This window comes from Pristiophorus japonicus, chromosome 14 (assembly GCF_044704955.1).
Source record: "Pristiophorus japonicus isolate sPriJap1 chromosome 14, sPriJap1.hap1, whole genome shotgun sequence".
NCBI lineage: Eukaryota > Metazoa > Chordata > Chondrichthyes > Pristiophoridae > Pristiophorus > Pristiophorus japonicus.
Genome location: NC_091990.1, coordinates 107,495,473 through 107,518,044, shown reverse-complemented (window position 1 = coordinate 107,518,044; position 22,572 = coordinate 107,495,473). Strand labels below are relative to the sequence as shown.

Sequence of the window (22,572 nt, the reverse complement as noted above, 5' to 3'; positions counted from 1 at the left end):
TCACAGCCGGGCTGAAAGTGTTCGGGTTGAGCAATAAAATGTTGGAAGCTTCCTTGCTCCTGAATGTTCGCACTGTGAGACGATGCATCACGCTCAGTGTGGGGGCAGGGACCACAGTGGGAGCTCACACAGTTTGTAGTCTGTTAGGGGAAATAGTTAAAATTCACTTGTAAATGATCAGAAGGAAGAACTTGTACTTGTATAGCACAATTCACAACCTCAGGCCGTCCCAAAAGGGCTCTATGGGCAATTACGTACTTTTTGGAGTGTAATCACTGTGGTAATGTGGGAAGTGCGGCAGCCAATTTGCGCACAGCAAGATCCCATAAACAGCAACGTGATAATGAACCAATAATCTTTTTTTTTGTTGTGTTGACGAGGGACAAATATTGGCCCCAGGCTAAAGGGGATAACTCCCCTGCTCTTCAAAACAGTTTCGTGGGAACTTTTATTTCCACCTGATACGGCAGTCAGGGCTTCGGTTTCACGACTCATCCAAAAGACGACACCTCCGACAGTGCAATGCTCCCTCAAGTAGTGCTCCTCCGACAGTGCGGTGCTCCGTCAGAACCGTAGTGGGATTGTCAGCCTAGATTTTTGTACTCCAGTCTCTGGAGTGGGACTTGTATCCACAACCTTCTGACTCAGAGTGGAAACAGTGAATGTAAATAATGGCTTGTGCGCATCAAAAGACTGTACTGATGATGACGAAGTGGGGAGGGGAAAGGATAATAAGTTGATCCAGAGTCACTGAGGATCTTGAAGGGACCTCCATTATCTCCCCGAGACACCGCAGTCCACATACGGGCCAGTAAGATACAACTTGGGCCACTGTTTCGAAGAAGAGCGGGGGAGTTCTCCCCGGTGTCCTGGGCCAGTATTTATCCCTCAACCAACATCACTAAAACATCATCATATTTCTGTTTGCGGGAGCTTGCTGTGCACAAATATGCTGCCAGGTTTCCTACATTACAACAGTGACTACATTCTAAAAGTGCATCATTGGCTACAAAATGCTTTTGGGATGTCCTGAGGTGGTGAAAGGGGCTATATAAATGCAAGTCTTTTTCAAACCCAGCACAGAATCAAACCAAACCCAGCACTCGAGCCCCGAGTGGTTGACCCTGGCCCTCTCCACAGTGAACTCCGTCTGCTGTTGTTTTGCCCGCTCACTTAATCTGTCGACATCCCTCGGTTACTTCCTGCTTCCATCTCCGTCTGGCCAAAGCCAAACTGCATTTAAGTTGTCCGCTGCAAATCCAAAACAGCCGTCTTCAACACATTGCTTCCCATCTCACCATAGTGTCAGCTGTGGCTCAGTAGGCAGCACACTCCCCTCTGAGTTAAAAGGTTGTGGGTTCAAGTCCCACTCTAGGGACTTGAGCACAAAAATCTAGGCTGACACTTCAGTGCAGTGCTGAGGGAGCGCTGCACTGTCAGACGTGCCGTCTTTTGAATGAGACGTTAAACCGAAGCCCCGTCTGCCCGGTGTCCTGGGCCAATATTTATCCCTCAATCAACGTAACAAAAACGGATTATCTGATCATTATCACATTGCTGTTTGTAGGAGCTTGCTATGCGCAAATTGGCTGCCGCGTTTCCCCCACTAAAACAGTGACTACACTCCAAAAGTACTTCATTGGCTGTGAAGCGATTTGAGACATCCGGTGGTCGTGAAAGGCGCTATATAAATGCAAGGCTTTCTTTATTTCTTACTCCAGCCCTTTGATTAGAGTCTGGAGCCAATGAAAGGGGGGAAGGTCGTGCACATTCGACTTCTCGATTTGGTGACGTGAAATCAGATCCACAGAACGGGAGAATGATCAAAGTATACCCGTTGCATGAGCAGTGAACGGCAATAAAGCACCACCCATAGCAGAGGCTTGGACACTGCCACACATCACTGGAAGGAAATGGTGCAGATTAACCCTTCCCACTGCTGCCAACTCACAGTGCCTCCAAACTTAGTGTCAGCGGCAATCGAGGATAGACCACTCTCTATTTAAACTTTATACATGGCTGTGTACGCACATCGTACAGTCGACAAAGACATAGTCTGGACATTCGCCCAATGATGATGTTTGGGAGAAAAAGAAAGGCTTGAATTTATACAGCGCCTTTCACGACCACCGGATGTCCCAAAGCACTTTACAGCCATTGAAGTACATTTTGAAGTGTAGTCACTGTTGTAGGAAATGCAGCAGACAATTTGTGCAAAGCAAGCTCCCACAAACAGCAATGTGATAATGACCAGATAATCTGTTTTTGTTATGTTGATTGAGGGTAAATATTGGCCCCAGGACACCGGGGAGATCTCTCCTGCTCTTCTTTGAAATAGTGCCATGAGATCTTTTACTTCTATCTGAGAGAACAGACAGGGCTTCGGTTTGATGACTCATCCGAACTACACTGGAGTGTCAGCTTAGATTTTTGTGCTCAAGTGTCTGGAGTGGGACTTTCTGACTCCGAGGCGAGGGAGTGCTGCACACTGAGCCACAGCTGACAGTTTACACTGATGAGTTTTGAAATGACCTCCCTTCATGTACAGGATGTGTCCCCTGGTTCGACTGGCCTGTGCAAGGTGAAGCAGTCCCTTTTTAGAATTGTAAAAACAGCAAATATATCCCGAGGGACCTGCTGGAAAAGTACATCCAGCGCTTTCTGTTTTTATTCCAATAGCATCCAACAATGGGTTGGCTCAAGTGTAAGGCACGTGGAAGCATTTGTTGAGGAGCGTTTGTGCAGAATTCTCAGGGAGCTGACTTTCAGTTCCCGTCTAGACCGACTGGCTGGGTGTCTCATCCTTCTGGCTGCTGCGGTGTAGTCCCCACATCAAACTGGGGAATCTCAGCCTCCAGGCAATCAATCTCCAAACTATCAAGTAGAATAAAACGCTGACAAAAGAAATGTACCATGAAAGACCACAGATTATTTTTCCAGGAACTGGAGAGGGAGCATCAGCTGAAATAGAAAAAGTACTGCACTCACCACAAAACCGTCCTGAAAATGTACTCTCTTGTGCCAGCTGTGGCTCAGTAGGGAGCACTCTCTCTCGCCTCTGAGTCAGCAGGTAGTGGGTTCAAGTCCCAGACTTGAACACACAAATCCAGGCTGACACACCCAGTGCAGTGTTGAGGGAGTGCTGCACTGCCAGAGGTGCCATCTTTTGGATGCGGCGTTAAACCGAGGCCCCGTCTGCTCTCTCAGATGGATGTAAAAGATCCCATGGCACTATTTCGAAGAAGAGCAGGGGAGTTATCCCCAGTGTCCTGGGGCCAATATTTATCCCCCAATCAGCATCACAAGAAACAGATTATCTAGTCATTAACACATTGCTGTTTGTGGGAGCTTGCTGTGCACAAATAAGCTGCTGCATTTCCCACATCACAACAGTGACTACAATTTAAAAGTACTTCATTGGCTGTAAAGTGCTTTGGGACGACATAAGGTCATGAAAGGCGCTATAGAAATGCAAGTCTTGAAATAACGTCAGTTGTGGGAAGTTGCTAGAATGTGTCATGAAAGGCAGAGGAACTGAGCACATGAGAAAATTTGAGCTAAAGCCAGCATGGATTTGTTAAAGATAGGACGTGTCTGACTAATCTCGTTTTATTTTGTGGCAGTCACGAATAAGTTAGCCCATGATGTTATAGGAATGTAGGAATAGGAGTAGGCTATTTAGCCCTTCGAGTCTGTTCCATCACTCAATGAGATTGTGGTTGATCTGTGATCTAACTCTATATACCCGCCTTTTCCCCGTATCCCTGAATACCTTTGGTTAGACGATGCCCCTTCGTCGTAGACTCCCTGTCATGTATGCAGTAAAGGTTCAAACTGAGTACTGTTTAACTAAGAAAGATACAACCTTGGCTCTCTTTTTATTTAGGCCCAAAAGTGCCTGACTCTCAAAGTGGCTGGCCTTTTATACCAGAGCAGCACCATATGCGTGCTGCTCAGTGGCCTCCAACAATGACACCATCTGGTGGCTACAAACAGAATGTACATACATGACACTCCCCAACCAGCGGAAATAGTTTCTCTCGATCTACCCAATCTGTTCCCTTAATATCTTGAAAACCGATCAGATCACCCCTTAACCTTCTGAATTCTGGGGAATACATCCCTAGAATGTGTAATCTCTTCTTGTAACTTAACCCTTGAAGTCCGGCTAACATTCTGGTAAACCTATGCTGCTCTCCCTCCAAGGCCAATATATCCTTCCTAAGGTGTGGGGCCCAGAACTGCTCTCAGTGCTCCAGGTGTGGTCGAACCAGGGCTTTTTTTGTTTATATGGAGTTCCAGAAGCTTCCTCACAAAAGTGAGAGCACAGCAAGTCATGTGCTACATTACACTATGTGAGTGCATGGAATTTGTAGGAATCCTTCAATCTTTGAAATTGGTTGGGAGGTAGGAGAGAGAGTGGAGATTGTCAGGAAGTGACTAGTGATGCTCCCCAGGGGTATTCTGGCTTCGAAATGACCTTGGGATGCACTGAGAACATAGGAACTCAAGAAATAGGAGCAGGAGTTGGCTATTCGGCCCCTCGAGCCTGCTCTGCCATTCAATAAGATCATGGTTGATCTGATCTTGGCCTCAACTCCACTTCCCTGCCCGCTCCCCATAACCCTTGACTCCCTTATCGTTCAAAAATCTGTCTATCTCTACCTTAAATATATTCAATGACCCAGCCTTGACAGTGGACAGTACTCGTCTCTACTTTACTTCAGGATGGTGCCTAATAGCAATTAAACCTTGCGGCTTTAATGGGTACAGCTCTTGGTATGTAGCAGAATAATACCTTGTCCATTACGTGGCGTAACGTGTCACCTGATTGCTGCCAGTATTTCCAGAGGAGCTAATATGATTTCTGATAAAATGAGTATTGTTGAGCTGCGCTTGGCCTCTTAGCAAGATGATGCAATATTGAAATCAGTGCACAGAAAAATTACCTTGGGGCAAAATTGCCCCTGTCTGGGGCGCACAATTCGAATTGAATGAATATTAGCGCCAGGCGAGAGGGGTCGCTGAATTGGGGTCCTTGGCTGAAGAAAATGTGTGGGGCGGTAACTGATTCATCTCCGCGGGGTGGTGACACTGCGTTAGTGGGGCTCAAGGTTCAGCGTCGCACAAACGCGTCACAGCGTCTCTCCCCGTTCTTTTAAAGGGGAAGGCCGCTGCGAACTCTGCAGCCGCTTTCGTGGCACCCACTGGGCCACCGCGGGAGGGTTTTGGCCGTTTGACGGTCCGGCCAAACCAGCGACCGCCATTGTCGGGCCGACTGCAAAGTTGGCCGACAACAAAAAAGATGGTGGCCGCGGAGTAAGGCCCTCCCTTTTAAGGGCGGCCGGGGCACCCCGGCCAGGAAGATGCACGCCCCGCGAAGCTGTCGCTGGCATCGTCCCGTGCCAATCTCTTGTCCCGCGGGGCAATAAGGGGTTGGCAAGCGCGGTGATGACATCATCACCAGGTGCACCGCTACCCCGGGGTGGAGAGTAAGCGGCGTGGCCAAAGCCTGCTATCGCCGCGGCAACCTGGAGGCAATTCAGGCTGCGTCATTTCCGCCGCCCCGTCCCGGGCGATAAATCATTGGTGTCCCACACTAACGGGGGCAATTCAGGCTCCCTAATGTCCAAAATCTGAGGCGGTGACAATGAGTCCGGTAATCTGAGGCGGTGATGTGTATATGAGTATCCTAGATTCTGGTCTGATGAAAAATGGACAATTCAGATCTGGAGTATGCTTTAAGTGAGCTCTATTGTTACATTAATCACAACTTTGTGTCAGAATCCACTGACACATGCACGGAGACACAAACACTGGAACACGGACACTGGGACACGGACACACATGTACACACACAGAAAAAGACATAGACTTGAATTTATACAGCGCCTTTCATGACCACTGGACGTCTGAAAGCGCTTTACAGCCAATGAAGTAATTTGAGTGTAGTCACTGTTGTAATGTAGGAAAACGTGGCAGCCAATTTTCACACACACAGACACACAGACACACACACAAAATTTAACAGCAGGAAGATTTTGATCTCTAACTACATGTTTGACGGGAGGGTGAAGCAGTCAGGATTTTTCTGTGCTGGGGAAATGCCAGTTTTTTTTGTAGTTTCAAATTTTAAGGCATGTAGGATTAGGCTTCCATGCAATGCTGCCAATTCTTTGATGCTTTTCTTCACCACAAGAATGCATTGACTGGGCTGTGAGTCTGTGCTGTCGCTGGGGGGATGGTGTCGGGGGATGGTGTTTGCTTGGGGGGGGGGGTGCCTGCTGCAGGGTCGCAAACTCCGGTTGGACGTATTCCTGCCGGTGACACCTCGTGATGTCTTGCTGTGCGCAAATTGACTGCCACATTTCATACATTACATTTCCTACAGCGTCTTTCACAACCTAAGGAAATCCCCCAAAGCACTTTATAGTCAATGAAGTACTTTCTGGGCTGTAGTCGCTGATGTAATGTAAGCGCTCCATCAGTAGTACTGCCCCTCCGACAGTGCAGCACTTCCTCTGCTCCCTCGGTACTACCCCTCCGACAGTGCAGCGCTTCCTCAGTACTGCCCCTCCGACAGTGCAGCACTTCCTCTGCTCCCTCGGTACTACTCCTCCGACAGTGCGGCGCTCCCTCAGTACTGCCCCTCCGACAGTGCAGCGCTCCCTCAGTACTGCCCCTCCGACAGTGCAGCACTTCCTCTGCTCCCTCGGTACTACCCCTCTGACAGTGCAGCGCTTCCTCAGTACTGCCCCTCCGACAGTGCAGCACTTCCTCTGCTCCCTCGGTACTACCCCTCTGACAGTGCAGCGCTCCCTCAGTACTGCCCCTCCGACAGTGCAGCACTTCCTCTGCTCCCTCGGTACTACCCCTCTGACAGTGCAGCACTTCCTCAGTACTGCCCCCTCCTTCAGCACTGCACTGGGAGTGTCAGCCAAGATTTTTGTGCTCAAGTCTCGAGTGGGACTTGAACCCACCACCACCTAACTCAGAGGCCTCTGCTGCCACTTATCATATTCAAGGCTGAGATCGATAGATTTTTGAATATTAAGGGAACCAAGGGATATGGGGACAGTGCAGGAAAGTGGAGTTGAGGTTGAAGATCAGCCATGATCTCATTGAATGGCAGAGCAGGCTCCAGGGGCCCAATGGCCAGCTCCTGCTCCTATTTCTTATGTTCTTGTATTGGTAACTGCCTGTGTAAACTAAACATAGTAATTACCCGCTCTCGCCAGTGGTGGTTATTCAGCTGGACATAAAAAGCCCTACAGCACTATCTTGAAGAAGAGCAGGGGAGTTCTCCCTGTTGTCCAAGGGGCCAATATCTAATCTCTCAACCAACATCACTAAAACAGATCACCTGGTCATTTCACCCATTGTTGTTTGAGGTAGTTTGCTGTGCGTAAATTGGTTGTTGTGTTTGCCTACTAAGCCACAGTGACTTCAAAGTGAATCTATCGGCTGTGATGACGTGAAAGGTGGTTTAATAAATGCAAGTTCATTCTAAGAGTGGTCGAGGCTGAGCCAAGTGCGATACTGAGATTGAAGCGACTGGGGGGGTCTGGGGGGGAATCGGTTCCACACCAAACACCAGCTGAATTGTTAGTGTGGAACAGCTTCCATTTGTAGGCAAAATCCTGTCGGTAACCCAGTTAATAAACTGAATGACCAAATTGTGTCTTTAGCCAATGTTGTGACCTGTGGGATAATGTTTTGCCTCAGTCTATGAAAGCTTTGTACCCGAGGGAGTGCTGACTCTCATACGTTTCACCAAGTTTAATTTACTGCTGTCTTCTGTAAACTCACTGTGCATTTTGAAAATTCATCATCCCTCTGACTGTGGTCTAATTATTTCACTGGTTCTGTGTGCACACCCCTGTGCAAGCCTGTAATAGATATTTATATACACACACAAATGTTTAATTTAAAACTGCAACTTTATCCTCTATATACTTAACATTCCAACGTGCTCCTGGCCGGCCTCACATCTTCCACCCTTGATAAACATGAACTACTCCCAAAGTCAGCTGCCCGTGTCCTAACTCGTACCATGTCCTGCTCACCCATCACCCCCTGTGCTCGCTGACCTACATTGGTGTCTGGTCCGGCAACGCCTCGATTTTAAAATTCTCATCGTGTTCAAATCCCTCTGTGGCCTCGCCCCTCCCTATCTCTGTAACCTCCTCCAGACCCTACACCCCTCCCTATCTCTGTAACCTCCTCCAGCCCCTACACCCCTCCCTATCTCTGTAATCTCCTCCAGCCCCTAGACCCGTCCCTATCTCTGTCACCTCCTCCAGCCCTACAACCCCCCGAGAAGTCTGCACTCCTCCAATTCTGGCCTCTTGTGCATCCCTGATTTTAATCGCTCCACCATTGGCGGTCGTGTCTTCAGCTGCCTAGGCCCCAAGTTCTGGAATTCCCTCCCTAAACCTCTCCGCCTCTCTACCTCTCTTTTCTCCTTAAAACCTGCCTCTTTGACCAAGCTTTTGGTTATCTGCCCTAATATCTCCTTTATGTGGCTCGGTGTCAAATTCTGTTTGATAATCGCTCCTGTGAAGCGCCTTGGGACGTTTTACTACATTAAAAGAGCTATATAAATGCAGATTGTTGTTGTCTTAGCAACACAGCATGTTCTGCTATTATCAGTGATTCCTGGGCTATAAACGGTAGGAAGGGTGTGTCTGTGTGGCTGCAGTTAACTAATGTCACAGTTAATGGAATTGTGTTCCTGCAGGAATGTATCGTTGATGAGGATTGCACCAAGCACCATTTCTGCCAGGTAGACATGTCGGAATCCAAGTGCCTTCGCCGGAGAGCACGGGAAGAGGCAAGTACTGTCCATCATCGTGGTTCTTGATTCATTCTCAGGATGTGGGCGTCGCTGGCAAGGCTGGCATTTATTGCCCATCCCTAGTTGCCCTGAGAAAAGTGGTGGTGAGCCGCAGCCTTGAACCATTGGAAGTGGGTTTGATACTGAGTGAAGTGGCTCAGCGAGACAGGGCAGCTAAGGGTCAACCACGTTAGTGTAGGACTAGAGTCCCATATAGGCCAGACTGGGTAAGGGCAGCAGATTTCCTTCCCGAAAGGACATTAGTGAACCAGCTGGGTTTTACGATAATCTGATGACTTCGTGGTCACTTTTACTTCCAGATTTGTTAAAATTGAAATCAAATTCTCAATGCGTGTTCTCTGGATTACCGGTCCAGTAACGTAAGCACTGTATCATATCCCAGTGAACGGCGGCAATATCTTGTTTCCGTTTACCTTGGGCAAGCCTGTTCCTCTATCAGATTCCCTCGCCTTTGACCACAAGTGCACAAAATGGTGGAAAACGCTGAGCAGCTCTGTCAGATTCTGCGGCGAAGGAACAGGGGCCTTGACCTGTTTGGAGAACCCGTCTGCTCACACCTCAGGGGCCGACTGAACTCCCGAGACCTTCTGCACTTTCCTATTTGTTGATTCTGATTTCCAGGTTTTTTTTTGCTTTTTTTTTGTTTCGATCGCTTCAGGGTATCGGTGAAACTTATTAAATTCCATCGCTCTGAACATGCTACTAATGGATTCCACTGGGTATACAGCACAGAAACAGGCCATTCGGCCCAACAGGGCTGTGCCGGTGTTTATGCTCCACACGAGCCACCTCCCACCCCTCTTCATTCCATCACCATATCCTTCTATTCCTTTCTCCCTCATGTGTTTTGAAGATCTAAAGAGTGGCAAGAGCAACAGGAAGGATTTAGCAATAGTCTTTGTGGACATAAGATGCTATCAACAGGTCTAAAGAGGATGGGAGTACTGAGGAGGTTCATTCACCTTGTGGAGTCTCTCTATACTGGCACCACGACTGTGTCCTCTGAGCTCACTAGCCTCCTGTCCTCCTTTAATCTTTCACTCCATGTAAATGCACCAACCCATATTCACAGGCAGCCCCTGTGACCTTGATATCTCTCATGGCCTCGCTACTCCCATCATGTCAATCGTAGATAAGGCCATCTCTGACCATTTCCTCATATCGCTCTCCACCCACATCCCCTTCCACTCAGCCCCACCCCCAACCCTACCTCCTTCTGTGTCCGCCCCTGGAACAAACTTTCTCCCGACTCTCTTACAACTGCAAATATCAACTCCCAACTGCCCAGCCTTTGGCCCTCCATTCACCATGTCATCTCTGCAGCTACCGATCTGCTCAATCACACCCTCACCACCACCATTGCTGCCCTAGTCCCTGTTAAAACCATTACTCTCTCTCACCCTGGGCGTTCCCCCTGGTATGACCCTGATCTTCGCTCCCTTAAGTCCAAGGGACGCAGACTTGGAACGGATATGGTGGACAACTGGTTCTGGAATGTAACGATAAACCCCGGCTTCTATTCTCCACTGCTAACTGCCTTTTTAAACCCCTCTCCTCAGCTCTACCTCACCGCCACTTCCTCGACCCCTCCACGGTCTCTAAATTATCAGACTGCTTGTCCGACATCCAGTTCTGGATGAGCAGAAATTTTCTCCTGTTGAATATTGGGAAGACCGAAGCCATTGTTTTCGGCCCCCGCCACAAACTCCTTTACCTAACCACCAACTCCATCCCTTTCCCCAACTTCTGTCTGAGGCTGAACCAGACTGTTCGCAACCTTGATGTCATATTTGACCCTGAAATGAACTTTCGACCACATATCCGCAGCGTAACTAAGAGCGCCTATTTCCTCCTCCGTAACATCGCCCGTCTCCGCCCTTGCCTCAGCTCATCCGCTACTGAAGCTCTCATCCGTGCCTTTGTTACCTCTAGACTTGACTATTCCAACGCAATCCTGGCTGGCCTCTCAAATTCTACACTATGTAAACTAGAGGTGATCCCCCCGTGTCCTAACTCGCACCAATCCTGCTCACCCACCACCCCTGTGCTCGCTGACCGACATTGGCTCCCGGTTAAGCAATGCCTCGATTTCAAAATTCTCATCTGTATTTTCAAATCCCTTCATGGCCTCGCCCCTCCCTATCTCTGTAATCTCCTCCAGCCCCACAACCCCCCTGAGATATCTGCGCTCCTCTAATTCTGTCCTCTTGAGCATCCTTGATTATAATCACTCTACCATTGGTGGCCATGCCTTCAGCTGCCTGGGCCCCAAGCTCTGGAACTCCCTCCCTAAACCTCTCCGCCACTCTACCTCTCTTTTCTCCTTCAAGACGCTCCTTAAAACCTACCAAGCTTTTGGTCACCTGCCCTAACTTCTTCTTATGCGGCTCGATGTCAAATCTTTATCTCACAATACTCCTGTGACGCGCCTTGGGACGTTTCACCATGTTAAAGGCGCTATATAAATACAAGTTGTTGTGGTTATTATAGAGAGGGTTAGAACCTCCACAGTCCCGATCCTTATCAGGAGGGGAGTCAAGCAAGGCAAGACTTTTTCACCCCTGTTGTTCAACATCACGAAGGAGCCGTTTATCCTTCTCTAGAAAGAGCAAATCTGGGGGTAACGATGATCAATTATTGAACTTCAATCAATTCATACTTTGGAATGGCTGCAAACCTATATGTCATTATATATGTCTCAATATAAATATTAAGAAAACAGCTAGCTTCCATTTCAGTTGCACCAGGAAGACATTCCTATATAATGTAAGGTATAATTGGAAGATCAACGCAAGCCCACCAGGGGAATTGGAGAAATATCTCGGAGCTCGAATAGACCCGTGGGCAGAAGTGGCGGAGGACAAGTGGTCTGCAAAGCTCAGTTTGTGGATAGCGAGTCTGAAGGAGGTCGAGCTTGAGCCAACCCAGAAGCTCGAAATCCTAAAAAACACACATGATTCCGTGCATATGTTATCACCTTGTTCTAACCGAGGTATCTTAAAATACACTCACTTAACTGGATCAATTCGGAGAGATTAGGAAAGGAGAAATGGCATGTCCCTGCCGGTGCTACTGATGGAATACTCTACTCAAAGACCAAGGAAACAGGCTTTGGGCAGCATAAATTGGAGGTGAAAAAACTGTCCGCAGTAATAGTGAAACGCGAATCCCAAGAGGAACCCAACGATGCAATCATCAGGGCATCAATCCAATACCATGGCGAAGATAATCGGCATAATATAATGAGGCTCGGGAACCTGAAGGCCCGCGGAGGTTGAGGACTTCCTCAAACCCACTCAGCCCCAGGCCATCGCAGGCAGTGATAGACCCAGACTGCCTGCTGCACCATTAGAATCGAGGATGAGCAGAATATTCGATGCAGTGGGGAGGAGGAGGTGGTTCTCACTCCATCTAGCTGGGGGAGCGAGACCACTGCCAGCTATATTTAAAAGAATTTGGTGTGAAATTGCCCAGTAGGTGTCTGCAGCAGAACCGGCTGTTAGACCTGGCACCCAATGCCGCAAAAGGTTCAAATAAACCCCAAAACAGATTGACAGACTGGAGGAAATGGGAATTCGCCGAACCTCCAATGCCTATACTCCGGAATCCAATACTATAGGAATGACATGACGTCCAACTCGTGGACCCATATATTTCACAACCCCAAACAGTCCCAGTTCAGTATGGGTTTATTACTGAGGTGTAATCTGTATCCTAGCAGAAATGTGGCAAAAGTGTGTAGAAGATGTTCAGTGACTAACGAAATACTAGCGCACAGATCTGGACAATGCCCCGCGGTTAAGAATTCAAGAATCAAGAAGCGCAATAACATTTTGGACAAATTGACGAATTCTTTGAGGATGTAATGAAACAGGGTGGATAAGGGGGAACCAGTGGATGTGGTGTATTTGGACTTCCAGAAAGCATTTGACAAGGTGCCACATAAAAGGTTACTGCACAAGATAAAAGTTCACGGGGTTGGGGGTAATATATTAGCATGGATAGAGGATTGGCTAACTAACAGAGAACAGAGAGTCAGGATAAATAGTTCATTCTCTGGTTGGCAACCAGTAACTAGTGGGGTGCCGCAGGGATCAGTGCTGGGACCCCAACTATTTACAATCTACATTAACGACTTGGCTACGTTACACTCTGTCCCTTCTTCCAAGTTTGCTGACGATACAAAGATGGGCGAAAAGCAATGTGTGAGGAGGACACACAAAACATGTCGAAGGATATAGACAGGCTAAGTGAGTGGGCAAAAATTTGGCAGATGGAGTATAATGTTGGAAAATGTTGGCAGAAAAAAAATCAAAGAGCAAGTTATTATTTAAATGAAGAAAAATTGCAAAGTGCTGCAGTACAGCGGGATCTGGGAGTACTTGTGCATGAAACACAAAAGGATAGTATGCAGGTACAGCAAGTGATCAAGAAGGCCAATGGAATATTCACTTTTATTGCAAAGGGGATGGAGTATAAAAGCAGGGAAGTCTTGCTACAGTTATACAGGGTATTGGTGAGGCCACACCTGGAATACTGCATACAGCTTTGGTTTCCATATTTAAAAAAGGATATACTTGTTTGGAGGCAGTTCAGAGAAGGTTCACTAGGTTGATTCTGGAGATGAGGGGGTTGACGTATGAGGAAAGGTTGAGGAGGTTGGGCCTCTACTCGCTGGAATTCAGAAGAATGAGAGGTGATCTTAACGAAACGTATAAGATTATGAGGGGGCTTGACAAGGTGGATGCAGAGACGATGTTTCCACTGATAGGGAAGACTAGAACTAGGGGGCATAATCTTAGAATAAGGGACCGCCCATTTAAAACTGAGATGAGGACGAATTTCTTCTGAGGGTTATAAATTTGTGGAATTCGCTGCCTCAGAGAGCTGTGGAAGCTGGGTCATTGAATAAATTTAAGACAGAGATAGACAGTTTCTTAACCGATAAGGGAATAAGGGGTTATGGGGAGCGGGCGGGGAAGTGGACCTGAGTCCGTGATTAGATCAGCCATGATCGTATTAATTGGCGGAGCAGGCTCGAGGGGCCGTATGGCCTACTCCTGCTCCTATTTCTTATGTTCTTAAGTAAATTGAAAGAGCGCATGTCTAAATACGGATGAACGTCGCAGGTAGGACTGGGAGACTGGAAGCCTGAAATAATATTCGCAGAAGGGCAGGAGGTGGCGGTGAAATGTGAAGGTTTGCTATGAGGATAACAACAAGGTGCTCGAGAATGCCTGGATGGAAAGGACTCTGAAATAGAAGCATCTGACACCCTAAATCATCGACACGACCAAGAGCTGGTCAATCTTCATAATGGAGCGCTCGAGGTAAATGGCTCCAGAATAAAAACTCTCGAATGCAATACCTTAAACTGAGAGGTACAGGACCTTCTCAAAACACACATCATGACTAACTATTGCTCTTACACTGGCAATATTGCAGATCTTCAATGATCAGTAATCACTGGTGTATTGTCTGTGCTCACAAACGAACCAATCTCTGTAAATAGTGCTGGCATGTTTTATTATCGGTCTCGGAGATTAACTGTACTTTGTTTTTTAATCATTGAACTGTACCTGAAATATTATTAGTAATCAAGCAAAAACAACATAATTATTGAATCACAGAAATTTACAGCACGGAAGTAGGTCATTTCGGCCCATCGTGTCCATGCCGGCCGAACAAGAGCTATCCAGCCTAATCCCACTTTCCAGCTCTTGGTCCGTAGCCCTGTAGGTTACGGCGCTTCAGGTGCACATCCAAGTACTTTTTAAATGTGGTGAGAGTTTCTGCCTCTACCCTCCTTTCAGGCAGTGAGTTCCAGACCCCAACCACCCTCTGGGTGAAGAGATTTCCCCTCAAATCCCCTCTAAACCTCCTACCAATTACCTTAAATCTATGCCCCCTGGTTGTTGACTCCTCTGCTAAGGGAAATAGGTCCTTCCTATTCACTCTATCCAGGCCCATCATAATTTTATACACCTCGATAAGGTCTCCCCTTAGCCTTCTCTGTTCCAAAGAAAACAACCCCAGCCTATCCAATCTTTCCTCATCGCTAAAATTCTCCAGTCCAGGCAACCTCGTAAATCTCCTCTGTGCCCTCTCCAGTGCAATCATATCTTTCATATATGTGGTGACCAGAACTGCACGCAATACTCTAGCTGTGGCCTAACCAATGGTTTATACAGTTCAAGCATAACACACCAGGTATTCCATGCCTCTGGCTTTGCCTTATGGGTATGGCTCTGTGAGCAGGTGGTTCAAGGAACACTAACCAGACGACACGGTAACTCGGCTGTGTCTCCATCTCGGTGGTGAAATGGACGCTTGGTGAAGCAGGAAGCCGCCTGTACTGTCAATCATAGATCAACCCAGTCTTCCCCAGCACCCGTGAACCGGACCCTCCCATGGCCTGTGCGTTCTCGCGGGACGTGACCTGTGGACGAGCCACGTGAAGACACTCATTCAATGGGACCCGTCCCATGGATGAACGAGATTCCCACTGTCCTTGCCTACTATCGAGTGAAGCCAAGGGAACGGGCTTGGCAGAATGAGCAGTGTAAGATTAGGATCACCGGTCACACGCAGATACCCAAAGGGTCTTGGAAGTTATAAGGCATTTTATTAAAGGGAACGGTAGTTCAAATATAATCAAATACAACACACAATCAGGATAGAAATAGTAGACGTACAACCATGACAAGTAGCTGGTACTAGTCCCGATCAAGCAGACGGTTGGTGGCACAAACAGTTCTTATCTTCACCGTCTGCCCTGAAACACCTTCTGGGTCTTTCTTTTATTCTCTTTTTAGGGTTGGGCCTGGTGTAGGATATGGACAGGACCATTTAACCTGTAATATGTCGGGTTCTTTGTCTCAACTCATGGGTGAAACCCTCCTCTTCACATTTATCCTCCCAGGATCGGAGTCACACAGGCCATTCTTGGCCTTCAGATGTCTGGAGCTGCCTGCTATCAGTTATTGATGTTCACGCTGTTCAAGTCACTTTAGCTATTGTACCGTGGAATGAATCCTTCAATTCTAACACCAATCTGAAGAGACTTTTTGGTCTCGTTATTTCTTCCCATTCACGATTTCTTATAGCGGGGAGAGAAGACCCTAGTCTGGCACTGTGAAGAGGCAGGAGAGGTGTAGAATAAGTGGAAGGCTGGTGAAATACCACTACACTTATAGGGTTCAATTTTCCCCAGTGATTAGCGCTGTTTTTTTTGGAGCAGGCTGCTTTTTGGCCTAAGTTTAAAAAAATCCACAGTTTCCCCAATCAATTTGCACCAGCTATTTATAATTTTTTTAGATAAGTTTTTTTTTCAGCCAAAGGAGGCGTAACCTGCCACCCGCGCCAATTCTGGCCATTTAGCCAAGTTTGGCCAGCTGAGAGTTACTCCAGTTCTGCTTAGGCCAGCGAATGTGGCCTCTGCAGAAAAACCTTCTGGAGAGTTAAAGAAATCGACGCAGGTAAGTGCAGCAGATGCCCCGACAGTAGCAGCAGCGAGAGAGAGAGAGAGAGAGAGAGAAGTGGGGTGTGGGGGGGTAGAGAGTGGGTGGGGGAAGCCTTTTGGGTATAGTTAGGTGTGGAGACTGGGAGGGAGGAGGGCATTCGGCCTGGGATTGGGGCGGGGGACCGGGACCAGTAAGGCACTCGGGCTGCGGGGGGGGGACACCGGCATGCCCTTCGGCCAGGGCTAGGAGCGAGGGACCGGCAAGGCACTCTGGGGTGGGGGTGTGCTGGTACCGGCAAGGCACTCTGGGGAGCTGGAGCTGGACTGCACAGGCAAGCGGCTCGGGACGGGCTAGGGATTCAGGGTTTGGCTACAAAACAAGCCGTCGGAGGGGTGGTGGAGATAGCCGATCAGAAGGCTTGGTGCCCGGGGAGGGGGAGGGAGCGAGAGGTCCGTAAGGTTGAGTTTTGTTAATGGAACATTCAGTTTTAATGTAAAATATATTTTATTCAAAAGTTTACAATGTACTTAACTTAATGCTTACACAGCACTCCTTCTCTCACACACACAACTGGCTCGTTAAAAATGGCCAGTGGCCAAATCCGAGCTGTACTGCCCATGCGTGTCAATTGCAACGACGTCAAAAACGTAACTTTTTGTCCCGCGCATGCGCAGAAGGCGAGGCTTCGTTTTTCGGCGCAGACAGCAGGCTCCACCTCCCCGAGGCGACTGGACACATTGCGTGGTTCCAAATTCGATTTATAGATCGGGGAAACGTTGGAAAAATATTTATGCCGCATTTCTGGCCTAGAAAACGCGGTGTAACTCTGGCAACACGCCAGAAAACAGGCTTGGGGAAAATTGAGCCCATTGTTTTTTCACTTACCCGGGGAGGCGAGCCCTGAGGAGCTCTCGTTTCTGGTCTGAGGTGGCCGGCCGCAGTCAGTTCCGGGAACAGTGGCAGGTGGGGACTTTGACTGGGGCGGTACACCTGTCACACCGTAACACAGGTGTCCAAAGGTGGGCTCAGGGAGGACAGAAACCTCCCGTGGAGCAGAAGGGCAAAAGCTCATTTGATCTTGATTTTCAGTATGAATACAGACCGTGAAAGCGGGACCTCACGATCCTTCTGACCTTTTGGGTTTTAAGCAGGAGGTGTCAGAATAGTTACCACAGAGATAACTGGCTTGTGGCGGCCAAGCGTTCATAGCGACGTCGCTTTTGATCCTTCAATGTCGGCTCTTCCTGTCATTGTGACGCAGAATTCACCAAGCGTCAGATTGCTCACCCACTGATAGGGAATGTGAGCTGGGTTTAGACGGTTGTGAGACAGGTTAGTTTTACCCGACTGATGACATGTTGTTGCAATAGTAATCCTGCTCAGAACGAGAGGAACTGCAGGTTCAGACATTTGGTGTATGTGCTTGGCTGAGGAGCCAATGGTGCGAAGCTACCATCTGTGGGATTATTCATCTCAACCTCTCCCTGTGGTAGCGAGTTCCACATTCTCACCACTCTCTAGGTAAAGAAGTTTCTCCTGAACTTTCGATTGGATTTATCAGTGACGATCTTATATTTATGGCCCCTAGTTCTGGTCTCCCCCACAAGTGGAAACATCTTCTCTACGTCAACCCTATCGAACCCTTTCTTAATCTATCAGATCTCCCCTCAGTCTTCTAGAGGAATGAGCCCCAGCCCACATTGCTAAATCAGGGTATCCACATGTAGGTGGCACCAGAGTTGTTGCAGAGTCCATCATTTCTGTTTGGCAGTATTATTAATTGTGAACATGGCCTGTTTATCCTGGGCTTGTTAATTTTGATGTGATGAGATTTTGTAATGTTGATGTTAGAAGTCACTAAGTAGCCCAGATAAGGAGTGGCATACGTGTCCATAGATCCCTGAAGGTAGCAGTACACGGAGATAAGGTGGTTATCATCATCATCATCGGCAGTCCTTAGAAATTGAGGAAGATTTGCTTCCACTCAAAGTGAGTTCTCAGGTGACTGTACAGTCCAATACAGGAATTACAGTCACGGTCACAGGTGGAACAGACAGTGGCTGAAGGAAAAGGTGGGTGGGACTGGTTTGCCACACGCTCCTTCCGCTGCTTACGCTTCATTTCTGCATGCTCTAGGTGTCGAGACTCGAGGTGCTCAGCGCCCTCCCGGATGCTCTTCCTTCACTTGGAGCGGTCTTTGGCCAGGGACTCCCAGGTGTTGGTGGGGATGTTGCACTTTATCAAGGAGGCTTTAAGGGTGTCCTTGAAACGTTTCTCCTGCCCAGCTGGGGATCGCTTGCCGTGTAGGAGTTCCAAGTAGAGCGCTTGCTTTGGGAGTCCTGTGTTGGGCATGCGGACAGTGTGGCCTGCACAACGGAGCTGGTCGAGTGTGGTCAGTGCTTCGATGCTGGGGATGTTGGCCTGATCGCGAACACTGACGTTGGTGTGTCTATCCTCCAAAGGATTTGTAGGATCTTGCTGAAACATTGTTGGTGGTATTTTGCAGCAATTTGAGGTGTCTGCTGTATATGGTCCACTTCTCTGAGCCATACAGGAGGATGGGTATCACTGCAGCCCTGTAGACCATACATAAAGTAGATAAGGTGATTAAGAAGGCATACGGAATAATTGCGTTTATTAGCCAAGGCATACAATACAGGGAGCAGGGAGGTTATGCTTAAATAGTAGATAGGCCACAGCTGGAGTACTGCGTGCAGTTCTGGTCACCACATTACAGGAAAGATGTGATTGCACTGGAGAGGGTACGAGGAGATTATGAGGATGTTGCCTGGACTGGAGAATTTTAGCTATGAGGAAAGATTGGATAGGTTGGGTTTGTTTTCTTTGGAACAGAGGAGGCTGAGGGGGGACCTGATTGAGGTGTATACAATTATAAGGGGCCAGGATAGAGTGAATAGGAAGGACCTATTTCTCTTAGGAGAGGGGTCAACAACCCGGGGGCATAGATTTAAAGTAATTGGTAGGAGGTATAGAGGGGATTTGAGGGAAATTTCTTCACCCAGAGGGTGGTGGGGGTCTGGAACTCACTGCCTGAAAGGGTGGTAGAGGCAGAAACCCTCGTCACATTTTAAAAGTACTTGGATGTGCACTTAAGTGCCGTAACCTACAGGGCTATGGACCAAGAGCTGGAAAGTGGGATTAGGCTGGGTAGCTTTGTTGGGCAGCACAGACACGATGGGCCAAATGGCCTCCTTCCGTGCTGTAAATTTCTATGATTCTATGAGTGCAATAAAAGCTGACTGGAATAAATGAACCTGAATTTGCTGAGTGTGTGAGAGAGAGCAGAGACCAGACAGATACACTGGGTCAGTGGTCTGGGACTGACCGTGTAATCCGAGGTTGTGAATGAGTTCAATCAGTGGCGATCTGGCACCAGAAATTAACTCGCTACAGCTGGTGGTTTATCATAAAAACCCCAACGTGTTCACCAATGCAGGGAGACAGAGGGAAGTAAAATGGGGGCAGAAGCAAAAGATAGAAAGGAGATAAGGAAAAGTGGAGGGCAGAGAAATCGAGGGCAAAAATCAAAAGGGCCATATTACAACATAATTCTAAAAGTGCAAAGAGTGTTAAAAAAACAAGTCTGAAGGCTCTGTGTCTCAATGTGAGGAGCATTTGTAATAAGGTGGATGAATTAACTGCGCAGATAGCTGTTAATAGATATGATGTAATTGGGATTACGAAGATATGGCTCCAGGGTGACCAAGGCTGGGAACTCGACATCCAGGGGTATTCAATATTCAGGAAGGATAGACAGAAAGGAAAAGGAGGTGAGGTAGTGTTACTGATTAAAGAGGAGATTAACGCAATAGTAAGGAATAGCTTGGATGATGTGGAATCTGTATGCGGAACACCAAAGGGCAGAAAACGCTCGTGGCAGTTATGTACAGACCACCAAACAGTAGTAGTGAGGTTGGGGATGGCATCAAACAAGAAATTAGGGATGTGTGCAATAAAGGTACAGTAATTATCATGGGTGACTTTAATCTACATATTGATTGGGCTAACCAAACTGGTAGCAATACGGTGGAGGAGGATTTCCTGGAGTATATAAGGGATGGTTTTCTAGACCAATATGTCGAGGAACCAACAAGAGAGCTGGCCATCCTAGTCTGGGTGATGTGTAATGAGCGAGGATTAATTAGCAATCTTGTGCGAGGCCCCTTGGGGAAGAGTGACCATAATATGGTAGAATTCTTCATTAAGATGGAGAGTGACAGTTAATTCAAAGACTAGGGTCCTGAACTTAAAGAAAGGTAACTTCGATGGTATGAGACGTGAATTGGCTAGGATAGACTGGTGAATGATACTTAAAGGGTTGATGGTGGGTAGGCATTGGCAGACTTTTAAAGATCACATAGATGAACTTCAACAATTGTACATCCCTGTCTGGCGTAAAAACAAAACTGGGAAGGTGGCTCAACCGTGGCTAACAAGGGAAATTAGGGATAGTGTTACATCCAAGGAAGAGGCATATAAATTGGCCAGAAAAAGCAGCAAATCTGAGGACTGGGAGAAATTTAGAATTCAGCAGAGGAGGACAAAGGGTTTAATTAGGAGGGGGAAATAGAGTATGAGAGGAAGCTTGCAGGGAATATAAAAACTGACTGCAAAGGCTTCAATAGATATGTGAAGAGAAAAAGATTAGTGAAGACAAATGTAGGTCCCTTGCAGTCAGAATCAGGTGAATTTATAATAGGGCACAAAGAAATGGCAGACCAATTGAACAAATACTTTGGTTCTGTCTTCACGAAGGAAGACACAAATAACCTTCTGGAAATACTAGGGGACCGAGGGTCTAGCGAGAAGGAGGAACTGAAGGAAATCCTTATTAGTCAGGAAATGGCGTTAGGGAAATAGATGTGATTTGAAGGCCGATAAATCCCCAGGGCCTGAGGATCCCACAGTACTTAAGGAAGTGGCCCTAGAAATAGTGGATGCATTGGTGGTCATTTTCCAACATTCTATCGACTCTGGATCAGTTTCTATGGATTGGAGGGTAGTTAATGTAACACCACTTTAAAAAAGGAGAGAGAGAGTAAACAGGGAATTATAGACCGGTTAGCCTGACATCAGTGGAGGGGAAAATGTGGAATCAATTATTAAAGATGTAATAGCAGAGCATTTGGAAAGCAGTGACAGGATTGGTCCAAATCAGCATGGATTTATGAAGGGGAAATCATGCTTGACAAATTTTCTAGAATTTTTTAAGGATGTAAATAGTAGAGTGGACAAGGGAGAACCCGTGGATGTGTATTTGGACTTTCAAAAGGCTTTTGACAAGATCCCACGCAAAAGATTAGTGTTCAAAATTAAAGCACATGGTATTGGGGCTAATGTATTGACGTGGATAGAGAACTGGTTGGCAGACAGGAAGCAAAGAGTAGAAATAAATGGGTCCTTTTCAGAATGGCAGTGAGTAGTGGGGTACCGCAAGGTTCAGTGCTGGGACCCCAGCTATTTACAATATACATTCATGATTTAGACGAAGGAATTGAATGTAATATCTCCAAGTTTGCTGATGACACTAAGCTGGGTGGCAGTGTGAGCTGTGAGGAGGATGCTAGGAGGCTGCAGAGTGACTTGGACAGTTTAGGTGAGTGGGCAAATGCATGGCAGATGCAGTATAAATGTGAGGTTATCCACTTTGGTGGTGAAAACAGGAAGGCAGATTATTATCTGAATGGTGCCAGATTAGGAAAAGGGGAGGTGCAATGAGACCTGGGTGTCATGGTACATCAGTCATTGAAAGTTGGCATGCAGGTACAGCAGGCGGGTGAAGAAGGCAAATGGCATGTTGGCCTTATAGCGAGGGGATTTGAGTATAGGAGCAGGGAGGTCTTACTGTAGTTGTACAGGGCCTTGGTGAGGCCACACCTTGAATATTGTGTACAGTTTTGGTCTCCAGATATGAGGAAGGACATTCTTGCTATTGAGGGAGTGCAGCGAAGGTTCACGAGACTGATTCCTGGGATGGCAGGACTGACATATATGAAGAAAGACTGGATCGACTAGACTTATATTCACTGGAATTTAGAAGAATGAGAGGGGATCTCATAGAAACGTATAAAATTCTAACTGTATTGGACAGGTTAGATGTAGGAAGAATGTTCCCGATGTTAGGGAACTCCAGAACCAGGGGTCACAGTCTAAGGGTAAGGGGTAAGCCATTTAGGACTGAGAATAAGGAGAAACTTGTTCACTCAGAGAATTGTGAACCTGTGGAATTCT

At 47.4% G+C, this 22,572-nt stretch overlaps 1 protein-coding gene across 1 annotated transcript in view; it reads left to right on the top strand.

Annotated features, from left to right (window-relative positions):
* Positions 1-22,572, top strand: part of LOC139279462 (dickkopf-related protein 3-like) — a 49,284-nt gene that overhangs the window by 19,263 nt on the left and 7,449 nt on the right. Inside the window, exon 3 of the mRNA XM_070898590.1 lies at positions 8,741-8,833. Coding sequence (XP_070754691.1) covers positions 8,741-8,833 — 93 coding nt within the window. The remainder of the gene's footprint in view (positions 1-8,740; positions 8,834-22,572) is intronic.